Source organism: Kogia breviceps, chromosome 2 (assembly GCF_026419965.1).
Source record: "Kogia breviceps isolate mKogBre1 chromosome 2, mKogBre1 haplotype 1, whole genome shotgun sequence".
Taxonomy (NCBI): Eukaryota; Metazoa; Chordata; class Mammalia; order Artiodactyla; family Physeteridae; genus Kogia; species Kogia breviceps.
Genome location: NC_081311.1, coordinates 63,137,554 through 63,161,205, shown reverse-complemented (window position 1 = coordinate 63,161,205; position 23,652 = coordinate 63,137,554). Strand labels below are relative to the sequence as shown.

Here is a 23,652-nt window from a genome sequence, read left to right as displayed (position 1 = left end):
CTGTGACTGTCTTCTTTCTCAATCTTAATGTTTATGAATATCTTACATATTTTCCATGGTCACATTTGCAAGTTTTTCTGTTTGTTATCTTCAGATAACCTATTTTTGTTCTTATAAATGTAAATAAACATTGAGAATCTGTGATCACATAAACTAGTAGAGCCTTTTTGCTATAGTAATACTACTTGATTCTATGAACCTCTTCTGAGTAATATGCCAAAAATTACATCATGATCTCTCATCAAAGCATTAAAAATTTTTTTTTTCTATTAGCTGTCAGTCAAGTGAGTACTCGTGTAATTTTGTTATAAGCATTGAGAATTGGAAAACACTGGAATTGCAAAAGGATGTATTACCTGGATATTGGAGTCATTAACTCTCTCACTTTCTGGAAAATATGCCCCCCAAAATTTATTAAGATTTGTCAAGTGACTACTAATTATATCTCTTACTCTTTCACTCAGAGGTACCCTGTATAAACTAACATACACAGAAATAGATGAGGAAAATATTGTTCATTTTAACTCCCCTTTTCCAATACAAACTTTTCTTTTTTTTTTTTTTACAGCTCCAAAAAGTTTTTTAAAAACAACTTTATTGAGGTATAATTGACATACAATAAACTGTACATATTTGAAGTGTATAATTTGTTAAGTTTTGACATAGGTATACACCTGTGAAATTATCATAATCAAGATAATGACCATATCCATCATCTCTGAAAGTTTGCTTATATCCCTTTATAATTTCTCCTTCCTGACCTTCCCTCCCCCATCCCTCTCCGCAGGGACACTTTGATCTGCTTTTTGTCATCATATAGATTCGTTTGCATTTGCTAGGGTTTTATATAAATGGGATCATCAGTGTGTACTCTTTATTTTCTGGCTTCTTTCACTCAGCATATTTATTTCAAGGTCATCCATGTTTAATGTACATCAGTTGGTCATTCCTTTGTATTGCTGCGTGGTATTCCATCATACGGCTATACCCTCAGTTGGTCCATCCAAATTGTTACTGGATATTTGGGTTGTTGCCAAGTTTTGGCTATTACAGATAAAACTGTTATGAACATGTACAAGTCTTCGTATGGACATATGTTTTCATTTCTTTTGCATAAATACCTAGGAGGAGAATGGCTGAATGGTGTGGTATGTGTATGTTTAAATTTTTAAGAAACTGCCAAACTATTTTCCAGATGGTTTCCTCCCCACCAGCAGCATATGGGAGTTCTAGTCCCTCCACATTGTTACCAACCTTGGAATTGTCAATCTTTTTTGACTTTAGCCATTCTAATTGGTGTGTAGTGGATGTACTTCCTACCACCACCCTCCCAGGTCACATTTTTAATTGATAAGAGTTCCAATTCAATCTTTTTTAGGGTAAGCCTAAAAGTGTTAAAAGGCTATCTCTTTGAGGATGTTAATTAATCTTATTTGAGGGCTTAGTCAGTTAGTTCTATTTCCGTGGGTGTTAGTTCTTCTCTTTATTGAATCTGGTGTTTGTTTTTCATGTTGTTGGTTTGTCCTCAGTGGTTGGTGAATTGGGCTGTGCACTCAACTTTGTCTTGAGATTTCAGGTTATCCTGTTGGTAAGGCTTGTGACTATTTCACATCGCCTGACTGGTGACTATTGGGGAGGGCTGAGACTTGCTGGCGACAGCGTGTGCTGGTGGCTGCCCTTCTGGGTGAGGGTGCCCCCTCACCGCTAGGTGGATATCAGCCCTAGGATGCTGCCCCAAGTGCCCCACTCGCTGCTACTACCTGGCAGACTCCACTGCTACCCAGACTTGACCTGTGCTGCTGAGGGGGGCACGGGGAGAGCCAAATTCTCCAGCTGCTTCTGCTGGAATTCTCCAACCTTGTCCTGATGGGGGTCCAGGCTTCCTCCTGCCTCTTGGCTTGGCATCTGTGACCTGAAAGCTTCCTTCAAGCTGGTCCCCCCTCTCTCAGAGGCTTTCAGCTGCGTGGCTTTGTGGGCTGTCATTTCCCCTGTCCATCCAGTTGCATCAATCTCTGTCTTTCAGGGATTCCTCACAATTTCTGACCTCTTGTTATTCTAGCACTGGCATAGAATTTAAAAAATAAATACTTTTAATGATACTTTGAGGGCTGTGGGTCGGGAAGGGGAAACTAGAGCATATGCTTAATCATAATTTGTATATGAAAATAGCTCATACTATGCACTAGGCCCTGTAGCAGTTAGGATCCTGGCAAAGAATGGATGGCAACCTTAGCTCCAAGTTCAAAGACAATTTAATGAAAGGACCATTTGCAGAGGTGTGGGCAGGGTTAAGGGAACGAGCTTGGAATGGTGAGAGGCACTCAGGAGCTAGTTACACGGGGAAGCAGTAACCTCCCCTAGACTTGAGGGGACAAGGGGATAGCACAGTGTTACCTGAGCCTGCCACAGGCATCTTCAGGGGACTCTGGGGACCATCCAGCAGAAACTGAGTTGAGACAGGGGTAACCATGGCCAGAGCAGCATCACTGAGCATGGGGCTGAGGAAGGAGGAGCAAATGCCTTGACTTCTCCCTTGTCTTGTCCTCTGATCTCCCGTCAGTGCCTTCCTTTGATTGCAGGAGGTGCCAGCAACGTGGTCCACGGGGTGGGTCAGCCTCCGGAGATGGGGAACGGAGAGAGAGATACACAGAGGATAACCAGCACAGCCTTCTCCCAGGCGCTTCATGTATGTCGTCACCTCCAGTAGTTCCACGACAGCCCGAGGAGGTAGGCCTGTTCTCCTTATTTTACAAAGGAGGAAGCCCAGGCACCTTGATCCAGTGACACCTCCAGAATTTCCCTCTGGCCCTCCCTCTGCCTGGTGTGCCTTCCCTCCCTTCCTAGCCCACTGCTCCTGTGCTTCAAGTTCAGCTTGATTCAGCTCCCTCACCACTGCGATCTAAGTGTCCTCAAGATACTTAGAGAAAGGGTTCTGACTTCTCAAGATGCTGTGCCTGCATTTCCTCCAGCATTTCACTATGAAAATTTCAAAACTACAGGAAGGTTGGAAGTATTGTATGAAGAACAGCCCCGTAACTCCAGGGCCCACTTCTCAAAAACACTTTCACACTATATTGTCCATCGACTTGTCTAAACCTCCACTAACTTGTGAATTCCTTAAAGGAAGGGCTACCAGTGATCAATCTTTGCATCTCAGGGTCTATGATGGCGTGGCACACAGAATACAGTCAGTGAATGTTTGATGAATCGATAATTCACAAGGCATTTGGTGTTTCCCAGGAAAGGGGAAGGAGAGTTTTATTTCTTGGGTGCCTACGGGTGGTTTTCATACATTGGGGCATTGCGTTCATTATTTCACCAAAGCCTTGCAAGTCAGATGAGGCTGGGATTATGATCTCTCTTTTACAAGACCAAGAGAAGTTTCATAATTTACTCAAGGCTCACATTGTATCCCTAAGGGATCTGGGATTCAGATCGTCAAGCTGCCCTCAAACCCATGCTGGTGACCCAGTGCCTTCTCTGTAGACTGGAGGCTACTTGGTGCTGGGGACTGTGTTTTATGCATTTCTGAATGTCCCAGGATCTCGCAACTAGCAGGTACAGTAAATCTTTTTGGCAAGAATGAATGAATGAACCTTTAGTGAGCATTTCCATACTACTGGAATATGGCATTCACTGCTGGAAATTAATTCACTACGGGAATATGATACCTGAAGGGAGCTCGTACACCTCTTCACTAAGCAAAGGAGGGATCTGAGGCTGGAAGGGCCATGACATCCAAGGTCATGCAGGGAGCCAAGGGCAGACTCAGTGTGCTGACTTCCTGCCCAGTGCTCTTTCTTTTCCCTTCATCTTCAGATCCATCCGAGCATCTGGATTGGTACCAGTTGCTAACCCAGAGCCTGGAGACCCACAGAAACCGCATTTCCTAAGGCTGTGTGTGGGTGGGTGCCTGCCCAAACACCAGCTCATGGTGCCGTCTTCCTTCTTCTTCACCGAGGGTGCCATGGGCTTCAGACGCTTGAAGTTGTGTATGGAATTGTGTTTGTATACTCTGCTCAGGAGAGCATCCAGTGTTTGCATCAGGCTCTCAAAACAAATACAAAAACCGTGACCCTCCCAAAGCAGGTGAGGGCTCCTTTACGTGTTCTCTCCAGTGGTTCCCCAAATTCTTGATTGTGCAGACAAACAGAATTTTCAAAAGAATATTAGGATGCAGATTTTTGCGAAGTTGGCCCAATAAAAAGAAATGAACCTCCCTTACAACTCTATTGTGTCATAAAAGGATATTTTTAACCCCTCCAAACAAGAAGGACAAATTCTCTGGGGGATAAAAGTGGCAGGCCTTCCAATTAGATGAAAGAGCTTTAACATGCTACAAGGTCCTTATTTTGCTCACTTTGCTCTGGACTGGAAATGTGAGCGTGGACCAGCCTTTGGGAGCCTTGCTCTACACGGAGAAGCTTCGAGCAGCGTCCTGTGTGAGAACTCTCTGTGGACAGTTCTCTTGAAAGGTGCCCCCTGGAGGTGGCTGCATGTGGGTTCTGTTGGATCCCTGGGTGCCATTTCCACCAGGGTGGCTGCGAGTAACTGGGCGTGAAGTTTGGTCACATGAGGAGTTTATGTCATTGTCCATTGGCTTAAGTTTCCTCACGGGGGTTTTGGGCGAGAATCTGAAGAATACAGGCTCTGAGTGGCCAAAGCAACCTGCTGTCCCCAACTCCCTTGGAAAGGAAGCACTGCGTGGTGGACGTCTGTGGGAGCCCTGGGGGTGCAGGGCTGTGGGGACCATGAAAGCACTAGGTGGAGGGGAGCTGTGGCCGTGTGAGGTGACCCCACTCCCGTTGGGTTGCCCGGGTCCCTGAGTCCCTCTCTCCTGCCAATGCAGGAGACAGGCCCTTGTCCTTCCCGCCTTGGATTCCCCCATCAGGGCACTGGCTGGCATTCTCTCTGGCTAGGCCCACCCTCTCCTTGGCTGAGGACAGGCAGGATCGCAGCTTTGTAAGGAGATTTGCCAGGGAAGGTTTGCTGAGGAGGGACGTTGGCCCCAGCAGGGCGTGGGTCTCTTGGTGGGGAGGTGAGAGCAGCAGACCAGCGCAGCAGGCTGGGGCTGGTGTGTCTTTGTGGTTCTGCACACAGTAACATCTCCGTGAGTGTTTCTTGAGTGACAGGTACTTCTGAGCATCTAACATGTTTCTGACAAATTGCTGCAACTCTCCCAGCCCCAGTTTCTACATCTCTAAAAGGAGCTGACAGTGCTCTCCTGCCCCAGACCCCATCCTGCAGCACAGGCAGGATTCCCCAGCTGTCTACGGGATCTGGGGCAGGACAGGCATCAACCCATTAAGTTGCTGCCGCTGCACCTGACGTGTTTGTAGGTGCTTCCACATCCGATCCTTTACCACACAGGCGCCCACGTGTGATCTTAAACTCTGACCGAGGTGTTCGTGTTCCAGGCGATGTGAGGAACAGCAGACTCGGAGGGGGACCCATTTGCTCTACGTCACGTAGCAAGCAAGGGCTTAGCCCACTGCACACATCTGGTCTGGGAGGGCTGTGGGAATGCTCTTCACTCCAGATGGTACCAGTAAAGGCCCTTTTGCTCAGTTTGTTGATATAACAAAACAATAAATGAACAACTGCTTTTTGGAAACAGTTTGGGGACATAATTCGAGAAGAATTGACCAGAAAGTCTACATTACTGAACCTTTTCAAGGAAAGCCCTAGTATTATTTTAAGATACACTACAGATGAAAACCAAGAGTAAGGTACCTCTGGACCCAGCGGAGGCCCCTGCAGCACCCGCTTAAATGCCAGATAAGAATCATGAGGGATTACTCATGGTTTATAAGCTAATTTGCATGGTTTGCTTAATAAGCATATTTGCATGGTCCTAATGGTTTCCAAAGGACTTGAAAGCAGTTTGGGTTCTTCACAAAGTTATAGAATCCCCTGCCATGTCATTTGCCCTGTGAATTGGTTCAGCAAACCATACTTCTGTATTGTTTTTGAAATCAGAAACAGATGTTTATGTTTAGGCTGCCGGCTCCAGCTTAAACACAGGCTTTCTGTCTATCCTCTGCCCAGTTTGCTCTTTAAGGGGCAGGGAGGGGTTCTGGCCAGGCTGGAGTCCTATCCCCGGGCCCCTCCCCTGAGCTGCCTCCAGCAACTGGCTGCTCCCTTAGCAGCCGGCCTCCTGAGAGAGGAGAGGGCCCTTGGGGATGGAAGGGAATGGCTGCTAAGGAGTGGGTCCTTCTGGGCCAGTCTGCATGGCCTTGAGCCAGTCCCCCTCCTGTCCTGCCTGTGGGGTCCTTGCCTGGCAGCTGAGGGGGTTAGAGGGACAGAGAAGCATGCTGCCTAACACCAGTAAATGTGTCAGGGATGCCCAGTAAATGTGTGCCCTCTACTTTCCCTTCAAGCTCCCTGGAATTCCCAGCCAGCCTTCCCCACCCTCTTCTGGTCCACAGGGTGGGCATGGGAGCTGGGCTCAGTGAGTGTCCCAGGGAGGGGAACCAAGTACACCCCTTGTTTTAGCCCCTGGAGAGCAATGTACAACCTGCAGGTGTCATTTCCCAGTGCTGAGGAGGACAGAGCGGGACAGCCAGGGTGGGCTAGGAGCCTCCAGTGCAAGGTGGACCAGAGTGGAGGGGCGAGGAACCAGAGGGGAGGGAGCCCTAGTGAGAGCCCTGTGCCCTGGCCAGGACAGGAAGAGTGACTGAGGGCACCTGGGCACCGCCCCAGGTCTGCAGTAGCTGAGGGGTGGATGCCCAGGGAAGACAGGTGGGGTGGGGGATGGGGCAGGAGCAGGACATGCCCAGGGCCACTGGCGGCAGAACCCCTGGTTCGAACCTTACCTTTCCCAGCACTAAGTAACTGGGAGACTTTGGACTAGTTATCAAACCTTTCTTAGCCTCAGTTTCCTCACTTACAAAGTAGGGCTCTTAGGAAAAGTAAATGAAATCATGCATATTTACACAGGGCATGTCTCACAGTAGGCACTTAAGAAATGGTTGATAAAGTTAAAAACAAACTAGAAACCTTGAGATCTCATCCTCATCTTGGCATTTATCATGAGCTTGTGCACCTGTGCATAAGGGCAGGGGCACCTTGGTTGGCTCTGGTTGGAAGTCCCTTCCTCCCAAATAGTGGCTCCCCACACTGGGTCTCAAACTGTTTCAAGGTAAAAGGGGGAAGAGTTGGCCTTTCTGGGTGAGGGCGGGGCCGTGGGGGGCAGTGGGGAGGGAGGAGCTGAGGCCTTCCCTCCAGCCTAGCCTCAGCTCTTCTTCCCAGGAGCAGGGCTCCAGTGCTTGCTCTCCCACCCTCCCCAGTCTCCTTGTCTCCCCCTCACGCAACAAGCTCATTGTCCTGTGAGGCAGACGTATATACATGCCAACATTCATTCATTCAACGGTGTTTTTGGAGCACCTGCTACGTGCCAGGTCTTGCTAGGGGCATGGAGGCCGTGATGATCAAGACAGAATGGGACAGTTCCAGGCAAGAGAATCCCGAGGCCTAGTGACAGTGCCCACCCATTTGGCTGTCTTCACTGCCCCCCACCCCACCCCAGGGCCACTGCTGTAGCGGGGAGCTCTAGGGGGAGGGCAGGGTGGTGGGCAGGGCTAGTTCCTTGCGGCCTAGAGGGCTTGGAGTCGCCATGGCCCTGTCATAAGTGTGAGGTTGGTCTCTCCAGTTCTGGAGAGCTGGGCTGGATCTTGTTTAAGTCCTGATTTGACAGGTAGGAAGATAGGCACAGGAAGGTCAAGGCAGAGGCTAGCTAAGAAGCCAGTGACAGGGTGCAGGAAACAGTTTGGTGGTTTCTCAAGAGGTTATACATAGAACTACCATATGACCCAGAAATTCCACTCCTCGGTGTTTATCTAAAAGAAGTACAAGCAGGGACTCAAGCAGAAACTTGTGCCCCAATGTTCATAGCAGCATTATTTACCAGAGCCAAAAGGTAGAAACAATATAAGTGTCCATCTATGGATGAATGGATAAAGAAAGTGATATATCCATACAGTGGAATATCATTCAGCCATAGAATGAATAAAGTCCTGACACAGCCGACAACATGAATGGACCTTGAAAACATTATGTGGAGTGAAAGAAGCGAGACACATAGGACAAATACTGTTACGATTCCACTTGCCTACTGAGAGTAGTTAAATTCAGAGACAGAAAATAGCATAGAGGTTACCAGAGGCTGGGTGGGGGGTGTTTATTGTTAATGGGTACAGAGTTTTTGTTGGAGAAGATGAAAAAGATTCAGGTGTAGACAGGGGTGATGCTTACACGACACTGTGAATGTATTTAATGCTACTGAACTGTATGCTTTCAAATGGTTAAAATGATAAATATTATGCTCTGTATGTTTTTATCAAATTTTTAAAAAGGCGAGTGGCAGGTGGCATGAGGAGATTGCTCTTCCTGAGAACACCCCCCTAAAGCAGGTCCTCTTCAGCCACTCGAGGGCTTTGTGTTGAGATGGTTGGGGAGACTATGCAGACAAGACATTACGGGAGATGGTGCAAAATACACTGTCGACACCTCAGGGGTCACACCGTGGGATGGCTGGAGAAACAATCTCCTCGGCTCTTTGGGAGACCTCATTTCTAAAGCAGGGATGAGTACATCCACCACATAGGGCTGCGGGGACGATGCATGTACAGGCTTCAAAACCCTGCAGTAAGCACTCAAAAAATGTTATTTATTAGTATTTCACTTGTGGTGTTAGTGAGAGAAAAGTAAGGGGAGTGAAGAGGCAAAGGAGAGGCAGTGAGGTCTCTCAGTTACTGCAACTTGTAAAAATGCCTTATGAAATGAAGTCCCATGAAGCCCCACATTCCCAAGAGAGAGGGATCTGGTGGAGGTGGGAATGACGTCCTCAATGACTGCCTCCCAGTGGAGGCAGGATCTTGGGTGAAGGTCCCAGCCCTCCAAGCAATGACTGCTATGAATAAAAAGGACAGGGAGATGGGGGGACCTTCAAGATGGTGGAGGAGTGAGACATGGAGATCGCCTTCCTCCCCACAGATATATCAGAAATACATATACATGTGGAACAACTCCTACAGAACACCTACTGAACGCTGGCAGAAGACCTAACACTTCCCAAAAGGCAAGAAACTCCCCACGTACCTGGGTAGGGCAAAAGAAAAAAGAAAAAACAGAGACAAAAGAATAGGGATGGGACCTGCACCAGAGGGAGGGAGCTGTGAAGGAGGAAAAGTTTCCACACACTAGGAAGGCCCTTCACTGATGGAGATGGGGTGGTGAGGGGAAAACTTCGGAGCCACTGAGGAGGGCACAGCAACAGCGGTGCAGAGGGAAAAGCGAGAGATTCCCGCACAGAGGATCAGTGCTGACCAGCACTCGCCAGCCCGAGAGACTTGTCTGCTCACCTGCCGGGACGGGTTGGGGCTGGGAGCTGAGGCTCGGGCTTCAGAGGTCGGATCCCAGGGAGGGGACGGGTTGGCCCCGTGAACACAGCCTGAAGGAGGCTAGTGCACCCCAGCTAGCCGGGAGGGAGAGTCTAGGAAAAAGTCTGCACCTGCCTAATAGGCAAGAGACCATTGTTTTGGGGTGCATGAGGAGAGGGGATTCCTTCCCTGTCTGCCCACAGAAGGCAGAGCACCACCTAAAAGAGCTTCAGAGACGGGTGCGAGCCGCGGCTATCAATGCAGACATAAGAGATGGGCATGAAACGCTAAGGTTCTGCTTCAGCCGAGAAGCCTGTGTGCAAGCACTGGTCACTATCCACACCTCCCCTCCTGGGAGCCTGTGCAGCCCGCCACTGCCAGGGTCCTGTGATCCACGGACAACTTCCCCTGGAGAACACACGGTGTGCCTCAGTCTGTTGCAACGTCACACTGGCCTCTTGTGCCACAGCCTGGCCCCGCATTCCGAACCCCTCCCTCCCCCCAGCCTGAGTGAGACAGAGACCCCTAATTAGCTGCTCCTTCAACCCCTCCTGTCTGAGCGAAGAACAGACACCAGAGGGCAACCTGCATGCAGAGGCAGGGCCAAATCCAAAGCTGAGCTGTGCAAACAAAGAAGAGAAAGGGAAATTTCTCCCAGCAGCCTCAGGAGTAGTGGATTATATCTCCACAATCAACTTGATGTACCCTGCATCTGTGGAATACCTGAATAGAGAACAAATCATCCCAAAACTGAGGTGGTAGACTTTGGGAGCAACTGTAGACTTGGAGTTTGCTATCTGCGACTGAGTAGTTTCTGATTTTTATGTTTATCTTAATATAGTTTTTAGTGCTTGTTATCACTGGTGATTTGTTTATTGTTTGGTTGCTCTCTTCTTTTTTAAATTACTTTAAAATTTTTTTAATTTTAATAATATTTTAAAATTTTTTTATTTTAGTAACTTTATTTCATTTTATTTTATTTTCTCTTCCTTTCTTTTTTTTTCCTCCCTTTTCTTCTGAACTGTGTGGCTGACAGGCTCTTGGTACTCCAGCCAGGTGTCAGGTCGGAGCCTCTGAGGTGGGAGAGCCGAGTTCAGGACACTGGTTCACCAGAGACCTCCCAGCCCCACGTAATATCAATCAGCAAGAGCTTTCCCAGATATCTCTGTCTCAATGCTAAGACTCAGCTCCACTCAATGACCAGCAAGCTCCAGTGCTGGACACCCCGTACCAAACAACTAGCAAGACAGGAACACAACCCCACGCATTAACAGACAGGCTGTCTAAACTCATACTAAGTTCACAGACACCCCGAAACACACCACTGGATGCATTCCTGCCTACCAGAAAGATGAGATCCAGCCTCATTCACCACAACACAGGCACCAGTCCCCTCCACCAGGGAGCCTACAGAAGCCACTGAACCAACGTGACCCACTGGGGGCAGACACCAAAAACTATGGGAATTACGAACCTGCAGCCTGTGAAAAGGAGACCCCAAACACAGTAAATTAAGCAAAATGGGAAGACAGAGAAATACACAGCAGATGAAGGAGCAAAGTAAAAACCCACCAGACCAAACAAAAGAAGAGGAAAAAGGCAGTCTACCTGAAAAAGAATTCAGAGTAATGATAGTAAAGATGATCCAAAATCTTGGAAATAGAATGGAGAAAATACAAGAAACATTTAACAAGGACCTAGAAGAACTAAAGAGCAAACAAATGATGAACAACACAATAAATGAAGTTAAAATTTCTCTAGAAGGAATCAATAGTAGAATAACTGAGGCAGAAAAACGAATAAGTGACCTGGAAGATAAAATAGTGGAAATAAGCACCACACAGCAGAATAAAGAAAAAAGAATGAAAAGAATTGAGGAGGTCTCAGAGACCTCTGGAACAACATTAAACACACCAACATTCAATTATAGGGGTCCAGGAAGAAGAAGAGAAAAAGAAAGGGACTGAGAAAATATTTGAAGAGATTATAGTTGAAAACTTCGCTAATATGGGAAAGGAAATAGTCAGTCAAGTCCAGGAAGCACAGAAAGTCCCATACAGGATAAATCCAAGGAGAAATACGCTGAGACACAAATTAATCAAGATAAGAAAAATTAAATACAAAGAAAAAATATTAAAAGCTGCAAGGGAAAACAAACAAATAACATAGAAGGGAATTCCCCATAAGGTTAACAGCTGATCTTTCAGCAGAAACTCTGCAAGCCAGAAGGGAGAGGCAGGACATATTTAAAGTGATGAAAGGGAAAAACCTACGACCAAGATTATGCTACCCAGCAAGGATCTCATTCAGATTCGACGGAGAAATTAAAACCTTTACAGGCAAGCAAAAGCTAAGAGAATTCAGCACCACCAAACGAGCTTTACAATAAATGCTAAAGGAACTTCTCTAGGCAGGAAACACAAGAGAAGGAAAGGACCTACAAAACAAATCCAAAACAATTAAGAAAATGGTAATAGGAACATACCTATCAATAATTACCTTAAATGTAAATGGATTAAATGCTCCAACCAAATGACACAGACTGGCTGAATGGATACAAAGACAAGATCCGTATATATGCTGTCTACAAGAGACCCACTTCAGACTTAGGGACACCTACAGACTAAAAGTGAGGGGATGGAAAAAGATATTCCATGCAAATGAAAATCAAAAGAAAGCTGGAGTAGCAATTCTCATATCAGACAAAATAGACTTTAAAATAAAGACTATTACAAGAGGCAAAGGAGAACACTGCATAATGATCAAGGGATGGTTCCATGAAGAAGATATAACAATTGTAAATATTTGTGCACCCAACATAGGAGCACCTCAATACATACAGCAAATGGTAACATCCATAAAAGGGGAAATCAACAGTAACACAATAATAGTAGGGGACTTTAATACCCCACTTTCACCAATGGACAGATCATCAAAATGAAAATAAATAAGGAAACACAAGCGTTAAATGACACATTAAACAAGATGGACTTAATTGATATTTATAGGACATTCCATCCAAAAACAACAATACAGTTTCTTCTCAAGTGCTCATGGAACATTCTCCAGGATAGATCATATCTTGGGTCACAAATCAAGCCTTGGTAAATTTAAGAAAATGAAATTGTATTATCAAGTATCTTTTCCAGCCACAATGCTGTGAGACTAGATATCAATTACAGAAAAAAAAACTGAAAAAAAACGAAACACGTGGATGCTAAACAATTTGCTACTAAATAACCAAGAGATCACTGAAGAAATCAAAGAGGAAATTAAAAAATACTTAGAAACAAATGACAATGAAAACACGACGACCCAAAACCTATGGGATGCAGCAAAAGCAGTTCCAAGAGGGAAGTTTATAGCAATACAATCCTACCTCAAGAAACAAGAAAAATCTCGAATAAACAACCTAACCTTACACCTAAAGCAATTAAGGACAGAAGAACAAAAAAGCCCCAAAGTTAGCCGAAGGATAGAAATCATAAAGATCAGATCAGAAATAAATGAAAAAGAAATGAAGGAAATGATAGCAAATATCAATAAAACTAAAAGCTGGTTCTTTGAGAAGATAAACAAAATTGATGAACCATTAGCCAGACTCATCCAGAAAAAAATGGAGAAGACTCAAATCAACAGAATTAGAAATACAAAAGAAGTAACAACTGACACTGCAGAAATACAGAGGATCATGAGAGATTACTACAAGCAAATATATGCCAATAAAATGGACAACCTGGAAGAAATGGACACATTCTCAGAAAAGCACAACCTTCCGAGACTGAAGCAGGAAGAAATAGAAAATACTAACAGACCAATTACAAGCACTGAAATTGAGACTGTGATTAAAAATCTTCCAACAGACAAAAGCCCAGGACCAGATGGCTTCACAGGCAAATTCTATCAAACATTTACAGAAGACCTAACACCTGTCATTCTCAAACTCTTCCAAAATACAGCAGAGGGAGGAACACTTCCATACTCATTCTACGAGGCCACCATCACCCTGATACCAAAACCAGACAAAGATGTCACAAAGAAAGAAAACTACAGGCCAATATCACTGATGAACATACATACAAAAATCCTCAACAAAATACCAGCAAACAGAATCCAACAGCACATTATAATGATCATACACCATGATCAAGTGGGGTTTATCCCAGGAATGCAAGGATTCTTCAATATACACAAATCAGTCAATGTGATACACCATATTAACAAACTGAAGGATAAAAACCATATGGTCATCTCAATAGATGCAGAAAAAGCTTTCGACAAGATTCAACACCCATTTATGATTAAAAACCCTCCAGAAAGTAGGCAGAGAGGGAACTTACCTCAACATAATAAAGGCCGTATATGACAAACCCACAGGCAACATCATCCTCAATGGTGAAAAGCTGAAACCATTTCCACTAAATGAGGAACAAGACATGGTTGCCCACTCTCACCACTGTTATTCAACATAGTTTTGGAAGTTTTAGCCACAGCAATCTGAGAAGAAAAAGAAATAAAAGGAATCCAAATCAGAAAAGAAGAAGTAAAGCTGTCACTATTTGTGGATGACGTGATACTATACTTAGAGAATCCTAAAGATCCTACCAGAAAACTACTAGAGCTAATCAATGAATTGGTTAAGTAGCAGAATACAAAATTAATGCACAGAAATCTCTTGCATTCCTATACACTAATGATGGAAAATCTGAAAGAGAAATTAAGGAAACACTCCCATATACCACTGCAACAAAAAGAATAAAATACCTAGGAACAAACCTATCTAAGGAGACAAAAGACCTGTATGCAGAAAACTATAAGACACTGATGAAAGAAATTAAAGATGATACAAACAGATGAAGAAATATACCACATTCCTGGATTGGAAGAATCAACATTGTGAAAATGACTATACTACCCAAAGCAATCTACAGATTCATGCAATCCCTATCAAACTATCAATGGCATTTTTCACAGAACTAGAACAAAAAATTTCACAATCTGTATGGAAACAGAAAAGACCCCGAATAGCCAAAGCAATCTTGAGAAAGAAAAACAGAGCTGGCAGAATCAGGCTCCCAGACTTCAGACTAAAGTAATCTGTACTGTGCTAAAAAGCTACAGTAATCAAGACAATATGGTACTGGCACAAAAACAGAAATATAGATCAATGGAACAGGATAGAAACAGAACAGGATAGAAAGCCCAGAGATAAGCCCACGCACATATGGTCATCTTATAAAGGAGGTCACCTGATAAAGGAGGCAAGAGTATACATTGGAGAAAAGACAGCCTCTTCCATAAGTAGTGCTGGGAAAACTGGACAGCTACATGTAAAAGAATGAAATCAGAACACTCCCTAACACCATACCCCAAAATAAGTTCAAAATGTATTAAAGACTTAAATGTAAGGCCAGACACTATAAAACTCTTAGAGGAAAACATAGGCAGAACACTCTATGACATAAATCACAGCAAGATCCTTTTTGACCCACCTCCTAGAGAAATGGAAATAAAAACAAAAATAAACAAAGGGAACCTAATGAAACTTAAAAGCTTTTGTAAAGCCAAGGAAACCATAAACGAGACTAAAAAACAGCCCTCAGAATGGGAGAAAATATTTGCAAACGAAGCAACTGACAAAGGCTTAATATATAAAATATACTAGCAGCTCATGCAGGTCAATATCAAAAAAACAAACAACCCAATCCAAAAATGGGCAGAAGACCTAAATAGACATTTGCCCAAAGAAGATATACAGATTGCCAAGAAACACATGAAAGGATGCTCAACATCACTAATCATTAGAGAAATGCAAATCAAAACTACAATGAGGTATTACCTCACACCAGTCAGAATGGCCGTCATCAAAAAATCTACAAACAATAATGCTGGAGAGGGTGTGGAGAAAAGGGAACCCTCTTGTACTGTTAGTGGGAATGTAAATTGATGCAGCCACTATGGAGAACAGTATGGAGGTTCCTGGAAAAACTAAAAATAGAACTACCATATGAACCAGCAATCCCACTACTGGGCGTATACCCTGAGAAAACCATAATTCAAAAAGAGTCACGTACCAATATGTTCATTACAGCACTATTTACAATAGCCAGGTCATGGAAGCAACCTAAATGCCCATCGACAGACAAATGGATAAAGAAGATGTGGTACATATATACCAATGGAATATTACTCAGCCATAAAAAGGAACGAAATTGGGTCATTTGTAGAGACATGGATGAATCTAGAGACTGTCATACAGAGTGAAGTAAGTCAAAGAGAAAAACAAATATCGTAACATATACGTGGAACCTAGAAAAATGGTACAGATGGACCTGTTTGCAGGGCAGAAATTGAGACACAGATGTAGAGAACAAATGTATGGACACCAAGGGGGGAAAGTGGTGGGGGGCAGGTGGTGGTGTGATGAATTGGGAGATTGGGATTGACATACACACTAATATGTATAAAATGGATAACTAATAAGAACCTGCTGTATAAAAAAATAAGTAAAATAAAATTCAAAACTTCAAAAAAAAAGGTGTGGCACATGTATACAATGGAATATTACTCAGCCATAAAAAGAAATGAAATTGAGTTATTTGTAGGGAGGTGGATGGACCTAGAGTCTGTCATACAAGTATGTCAGAAAGAGGAAAACAAATTCTGTATGCTAACACATATATATATTGAATCTAAAAAAAAAAAGGTTCTGAAGAACCTAGGGGCAGGAGAGCAAGAAAGATGCAGATGTAGAGAATGGACTTGAGGACATGTGGAGGGGAAGGGTAAGCTGAGACGAAGTGAGAGAGTGGCATGGACATATATACACTACCAAACATAAAATAAATAGCTAGTGGGAAGCAGCCTCATAGCACAGGGAGATCAGCTTGGTGCTTTGTGACCACCCAGAGGGGTGGGATAGGGAGGGTGGAAGGGAGACACAAGAGGGAAGGGATATGGGGATATATGTATACATATAGCTGATTCACTTTGTTATACAGCAGAAACTAACACAACATTATAAAGCAATTATACTCCAATAAAGATGTTTAAAAAAAAGGAGATGGAGACAAAGATGTTTCCCTTTCAGGCTGGTTGATCTCATGGGGTGTTTGGGTTTCCCAGGGGAAAAGTCAGTGTCCTGCCAGCAGGCTGACGTCATGACCCTTTTAAGAAGAAGCAGGGAACCAGCTGTTGTGGAGATTAACTGTGAGCCCAGATGTGCAGTTGAGCCCCACAGTAAACAAATTGCCATTATAGCCTGTAAAGCAATAGCAGCTGTTTTAGTTCTGGCCAGCTGGCGTTGCATATCTGGCTTTTGGGAAGAGAAGGGCTTGTGGAGCAGGACTTCTTCCAAGCATTGGGAGGGTGGTGCTTCTGGGGTTTGCCCACCCAGCAGATTCGGGGTGACAGGGCTGTCAGGTCCTTCGGCCATGTCCACTGAGTGTCAGGGACCAGCCGGCTTGCGGAATCAGGGCCCAGTCCCTCCCAGCTGAAAGAGCATGCAGACATTGTTCTAGCTCCTCCTTTTACAGCTGGGGACACCGGGGTCTGGAGTGAGTTTTATGTGATTGTGATGTACTAAAGAGAACTGGTTGGGGTTGGAGCTCAGTCTTGGATCAAAGTCAAGGTTCATATGGTAACTCTCTATGGCTAGTCTGGGGTGAGTGTGTGGCCATGGTCATTTCATCTGCAGCCTGGGTTGGCTGTCAGTCCTTAGCTGCTCTTGAGGGTCCTGTCTGTGACAGAGGTTGGTCTCTTTCTGTGTGGCAGTAACCCTAACCACCCCATGAAAATCTCACCAGTGACCGTGGTCTTAGCTGTACCAGACCCACCTGCCACCCCATCACCCCCTCCCTAACAGATAAAAGCCAGGCAGATGCCCAGTCTGTCCCTGCCTGGTGTTTGGCCGCCTGGGCTGTGGAAGTCTTGGCTGGAAAGGAGCTTGTCTGGCAGGCGGTGGGTGGGGGAGGGGAGCCCCATGAGCAGGTTAGGGTGGTAGGCCTGGCCCTTCTGGGGTCAAAACTTGCCTAGGCCAAGTGGATACCAGCTGAGCCCAGAGAAAGAGCTGCCCCAGCTGGAACTGACTCAGTTGGTGACTGAGCCCATTGTGAAACAAGAGGTCTGGGTAGGTAACAATCAACAGCCATCCCTCACCTTCCATGAGAGGTTCTATTTTTTTTTTCCGATTTATTCATTTATTTAGCAAACATATTTTTAAAAATTAATTAATTAATTAATTAATTAATGGCTGTGTTGGGTCTTCGTTGCTGTGCGCGGGCTTTCTCTAGTTGTGGCGAGTGGGGGCTACTCCTCATTGTGGTACATGGGCTTCTCATTGTCATGGCTTCTCGTTGCAGAGCATGGGCTCTAGGTGCTCAGGCTTCAGTAATTGTGGCACATGGGCTCAGTAGTTGTGGCACACGGGCTCAGTAGTTGTGGCACACGGGCTTAGTTGCTCCACGGCATGTGGGAATCTTCCCGGACCAGGGCTCGAACCCGTGTCCCCTGCATCAGCAGGTGGACTCTCAACCACTGTGCCACCAGGGAAGCCCTAGCAAACAGATTTTTTTAAAAAAATTATTTATTTATTTATTTATTTTTGACTGTGTTGGGTCTTCATTTCTGTGTGTGAGCTTTCTCAAGTTGCGGTGAGCGGGGGCCACTCTTCATCGTGGTGCGCGAGCCTCTCACTGTCACGGTCTCTATTGTTGCGGAGCACAAGGTCCAGACGCACAGGCTCAGTAGTTGTGGCTCACGGGCCTAGTTGCTCTGTGGCATGTGGGATCTTCCCAGACCAGGGCTCGAACCCGTGTCCCCTGCATTGGCAGGCAGATTTTCAACCACTGTGCCACCAGGGAAGCCCATAGCAAACAGGTTTTGATTGAGTTTCTGCTGCGGTCATAGCATAGGCTACAAACACATTTCAACAACTCTTATAAGAAATTATCTTTGGTTTCTGGATTATAATTTTAGATGTATACACTAAACTGAAATTATACTACTTAAATTGGTCAAATAGATCTTCAAACTAAAGAACAACAACAGAATAATTTGGAATTGTCGGGGAGAAAGAATCAGGCAGTTTGAAAACTAAGAGTTACAGACATTTCACTGGAACCCTGAAAACTGAACATGTTAATTTATCAATTATTTATTCATTTGAGAACTGCTAAATTATATTAGACTATAATTTACATACTTAAAGTCTTTTCACAATAAGAAATACTTGGGGATTTAGAAATCTATTATTATGAATAAATGCATATGGAGAAGATTTCAGTTATACTGAAACTGTTTGGCCCTCAATTCAAAGTGTTCTAATGATATTTTGCATATTGAATCCCCGTATAAAGCTCAGTAGTTTGTTGTTATCTGAGTTTGGATATACAGCTTTAGATACATCATATGTTCATTCTACTTTCCCATTGTATTTTTTTTAAACATCTTTACTGGAGTATAATTGCTTTACAATGGTGTGTTAGTTTCTGCTTTATAGCAAAGTGAATCAGCTATACATATACATACATCCCCATATCTCCTCCCTCCTGCGTCTCCCTCCCACCCTCCCTATCCCACTCCTCTAGGTGGTCACAACGCACTGAGCTGATCTCCCTGTCCCTGTGCTATGAGGCTGCTTCCTAATAGCTATCTATTCTACATTTGGTAGTGTATTATGTCCATGTCACTTTCTCACGTCATCCCAGCTTACCCTTCCCCCTCCCCATGTCCTCAAGTCCATTCTCTACATCTGCATCTTTACTCCTGTCCTGCCCCTAGGTTCTTCATAACCGTTTAAAAATTTTTTTTAGATTCCGTATATAGGTGTTAGCATGCAGTATTTGTTTTTCTCTTTCTGACTTACTTCACTCTGTATGACAGACTCTAGGTCCATCCACCTCACTACAAATAACTCAATTTCGTTTCTTTTGATGGCTGAGTAATATTCCATTGTATATATGTGCCACATCTTCTTTAACCATTCATCTGTAGATGGACACTTAGGTTGGTTCCATGTCCTGGCTATTGTAAATAGAGCTGCATTGAACATTGGGGTACATGACTCTTTTTGAATTATGGTTTTCTCAGGGTATATGCCCAGTGGTGGGATTGCTGGATTGTATGGTAGTTCTACTTTTAGTTTTTTAAGGAACCTCCATACTGTTCTGCATAGTGGTTGTATCAATTTACATTCCCATCAACAGTGCAAGAGGGTTTCCTTTTCTCCACAACCTCTCCAGCATTTATTGTTTGTAGGTTTTTTGATGATGGCCATTCTGACTGGTGTAAGGTAATACCTCAATGTAGTTTTGATTTGCATTTCTCTAATGATTATGATGTTGAGCATCGTTTCATGTGTTTGTTGGCAATCTGTATGTCTTCTCTGGAGAAATGTCTATTTAGGTCTTCTGCCCATTTTTGGATTGGGTTGTTTGTTTTTTTGATATTGAGCTGCATGAGCTACTTGTATATTTTGGAGATTAATCCTTTGTCAGTTGCTTCATTTACAAATATTTTCTCACATTCTGAGGGTTGTCTTTTCGTCTCGTTTATGGTTTCCTTTGCTTTACAAAAGCTTTTAAGTTTTGTTAGGTCCCATTTGTTTATTTTTGTTTTTATTTCCATTACTCTAGGAGGTGGATCAAAAAAGATCTTGCTGTGATTTATGTCACAGAGTGTTCTTCCTATGTTTTCCTCTAAGAATTTTATAGTGTCCAGTCTTAACATTTAGGTCCATTTTGAGTTTATTTTTGTGTATGGTGTTAGGGAATGTTCTAATTTCATTCTTTTACATGTAGCTGTCCAGTTTTCCCAGCACCACTTATTGAAGAGACTGTCTTTTCTCCATTGTATGTCCTTGCCTCCTTTGTCATAGATTAGTTGACCATAGGTGCATGGGTTTATCTCTGTGCTTTCTATCCCGTTCCATTGATCTATAGTTCTGTTTTTGTGCCATACCATTATTGTCTTGATTACTGTAGCTTTGTAGTATAATCTGAAGTCAAGGAGTCTGATTCCTCCAGCTCCGTTTTTTTCCCTCAAGACTGCTTTGGCTATTTGGGGTCTTTTATGTCTCCATACAGATTTTAAGATTTTTTTGTTCTAGTTCTGTAAAAAATGCCATTGGTAATTTGATAGGGATTGCATTGAATCTGTAGATTGCTTTGGGTAGTATAGTCATTTTCACAATATTGACTCTTCCAATCCAAAAACATGGTATATCTCTCCCTCTGTTTGTATCATCTTTAATTTCTTTCATCAGTGTCTTATAGTTTTCTGCATACAGGTCTTTTGTCTCCTTAGGTAGGTTTGTTCCTAGGTATTTTATTCTTTTTGTTGCAGTGGTATATGGGAGTGTTTCCTTAATTTCTCTTTCAGATTTTTCATCATTAATGTATAGGAATGCAAGAGATTTCTGTGCATTAATTTTGTATTCTGCTACTTAACCAAATTCATTGATTAGCTCTAGTAGTTTTCTGGTAGGATCTTTAGGATTCTCTAAGTATAGTATCATGTCATCCACAAACAGTGACAGCTTTACTTCTTTTCTGATTTGGATTCCTTTTATTTCTTTTTCTTCTCGGATTGCTGTGGCTAAAACTTCCAAAACTATGTTGAATAACAGTGAGAGTGGGCAACCATGTCTTGTTCCTCATTTAGTGGAAATGGTTTCAGCTTTTCACCATTGAGGATGATGTTGCCTGTGGGTTTGTCATATACGGCCTTTATTATGTTGAGGTAAGTTCCCTCTCTGCCTACTTTCTGGAGGGTTTTTAATCATAAATGAGTGTTGAATCTTGTCGAAAGCTTTTTCTGCATCTATTGAGATGACCATATGATTTTTATCCTTCCGTTTGTTAATATGGTGTATCACATTGACTTATTTGTGTATATTGAAGAATCCTTGCATTCCTGGGATAAACCCCACTTGATCATGGTGTATGATCATTATAATGTGCTGTTGGATTCTGTTTGCTGGTATTTTGTTGAGGATTTTTGTATGTATGTTCATCAGTGATATTGGCCTGTAGTTTTCTTTCTTTGTGACATCTTTGTCTGGTTTTGGTATCAGGGTGATGGTGGCCTCATAGAATGAGTATGGAAGTGTTCCTCCCTCTGCTGTATTTTGGAAGAGTTTGAGAATGACAGGTGTTAGGTCTTCTGTAAATGTTTGATAGAATTTGCCTGTGAAGCCATCTGGTCCTGGGCTTTTGTCTGTTGGAAGATTTTTAATCACAGTCTCAATTTCAGTGCTTGTAATTGGTCTGTTAATATTTTCTATTTCTTCCTGCTTCAGTCTCGGAAGGTTGTGCTTTTCTGAGAATGTGTCCATTTCTTCCAGGCTGTCCTTTTTGTTGGCATATAGTTTGTTTGTAGTAGTCTCTCATGATCCTTTGTATTTCTGCAGTGTCAGTTGTTACTTCTTTTGTATTTCTAATTCTGTTGATTTGAGTCTTCTCCATTTTTTTCTGGATGAGTCTGGCTAATGTTTTATCAATTTTGTTTATCTTCTCAAAGAACCAGCTTTTAGTTTTATTGATCTTTGCTATTGTTTCCTTCATTTCTTTTTATTTATATCTGATCTTATCTTTATGATTTCTATCCTTTGGCTAACTTTGGGGCTTTTTTGTTCTTTCTCTAATTGCTTTAGGTGTAAGGTTAGGTTGTTTATTTGAGATTTTTCTTGTTTCTTGAGGTAGGATTGTATTGCTATAAACTTCCCTCTTGGAACTGCTTTTGCTGCATCCCATAGGTTTTGGTTCGTCGTGTTTTCACTGTCATTCGTTTCTAGGTAGTTGTTGATTCCCTCTTTGATTTCTTCAGTGATCTTTTGGTTATTAAGTAGTGTATTGTTTAACCTCCATGTATTTGTATTTTTTACAGATTTTTTCCTGTAATTAATATCTAGTCTCATAGCATTGTGGTTGGAAAGGATACTTGATACAATTTCATTTTCTTAAATTTACCAAGGCTTGATTTGTGATCCAAGATGTGATCTATCCTGGAGAATGTTCCATGAGTACTTGAGAAGAAAGTGTATTCTGTTGTTTTTGTATGTAATGTCCTATAAATATCAATTAAGTCCATTTTGTTTAATATGTCATTTAACACTTGCATTTCCTTATTTATTTTCATCTTGATGATCTGTGCATTGGTGAAAGTGGGGTGTTAAAGTCCCCTACTATGCTTGAGTTATTCTTGATTTCCCCCTTTGTGTCTGCTAGCATTTGCTGAATGTATTGAGGTGCTCCTTTGTTGGGTGCATAAATATTTACAATTGCTATATGTTCTTCTTGGATTGATTCCTTGATCCTTATGTAGTATCCTTCTTTGCCTCTTGTAATAGTCTTTATTTTAAAGTCTATTTTGTCTGATATGAGAATTGCTGCTCCAGCTTTCTTTTGATTTCCATATGCATGGAACATCTTTTTCCATCCCCTCACTTTTAGTCTGTATGTGTCCCTAAGTCTGAAGTGGGTCTCTTTTAGACAGCATATATACGGATCTTGTTTTTGTATCCATTCAGCCGGTCTGTGTCATTTGGTTGGAGCATTTAATCCATTTACATTTAAGGTAATTATTATTATTATTATTATTTTTTTCTTTTAGTGATATGCGGGCTTCTCATTGTCGTGGCCTCTCCCGCTGCAGAGCACAGGCTCCGGACGCTGAGCGCAGGCTCAGCGGCCATGGCCCATGGGCCCAGCCGCTCCACGGCACGTGAGATCCTCATGGACCAGGGCACGAACCCGTGTCCCCTGCATCGACAGGCGGACTCTCAACCACTGCGCCACCAGGGAAGCTCTAAGGTAATTATTGATATGTATGTTCCTATTACCATTTTCTTAATTGTTTTGGATTTGTTTTTGTAGGTCTTTTCCTTCTCTTGTGTTTCCTGCCTAGAGAAGTTCCTTTAGCATTTATTGTAAAGCTCGTTTGGTGGTGCTGAATTCTCTTAGCTTTTACTTGTTTGTAAAGGTTTTAATTTCTCTGTCGAATCTGAATGAGATCCTTGCTGGGTAGCATAATCTTGGTTGTAGCTTTTTCCCTTTCATCACTTTAAATGTGTCCTGCCTCTCCCTTCTGGCTTGCAGAGTTTCTGCTGAAAGATCAACTGTTAACCTTATGGGGATTCCCTTCTATGTTATTTGTTTGTTTTCCCTTGCTGCTTTTAATATTTTTTCGTTGTATTTAATTTTTTTTAGTTTGATTAATATGTGTCTTGGCATGTTTCTCCTTGGATTTATCCTGTATGGGACTCTCTGTGCTT

The 23,652-nt window shown here is 43.1% G+C and overlaps 1 protein-coding gene across 11 annotated transcripts in view; it reads left to right on the top strand.

Moving 5' to 3' along the window:
- PALD1 (phosphatase domain containing paladin 1) overlaps nucleotides 1–23,191 on the top strand; it is a 118,804-nt gene extending 95,613 nt beyond the window's left edge. For 2 of the 11 annotated variants that reach the window (XR_010838943.1, XR_010838940.1), the window contains 2 exons: nucleotides 2,580–2,727; nucleotides 10,417–11,485. Coding sequence is in view for 6 of the 11 variants with exons in the window: in XM_067025454.1 (XP_066881555.1) it covers nucleotides 10,417–10,560 (144 nt within the window). In the remaining 5 variants the exon portion in view is untranslated. Of the gene's footprint in view, nucleotides 1–2,579; nucleotides 4,227–10,416; nucleotides 11,486–22,991 lie in introns of those variants that run through there. The other 9 variants (XR_010838941.1, XR_010838944.1, XR_010838942.1 and 6 more) reach the window with 9 other exon arrangements.
- Nucleotides 23,192–23,652: the final 461 nt, after the last annotated feature.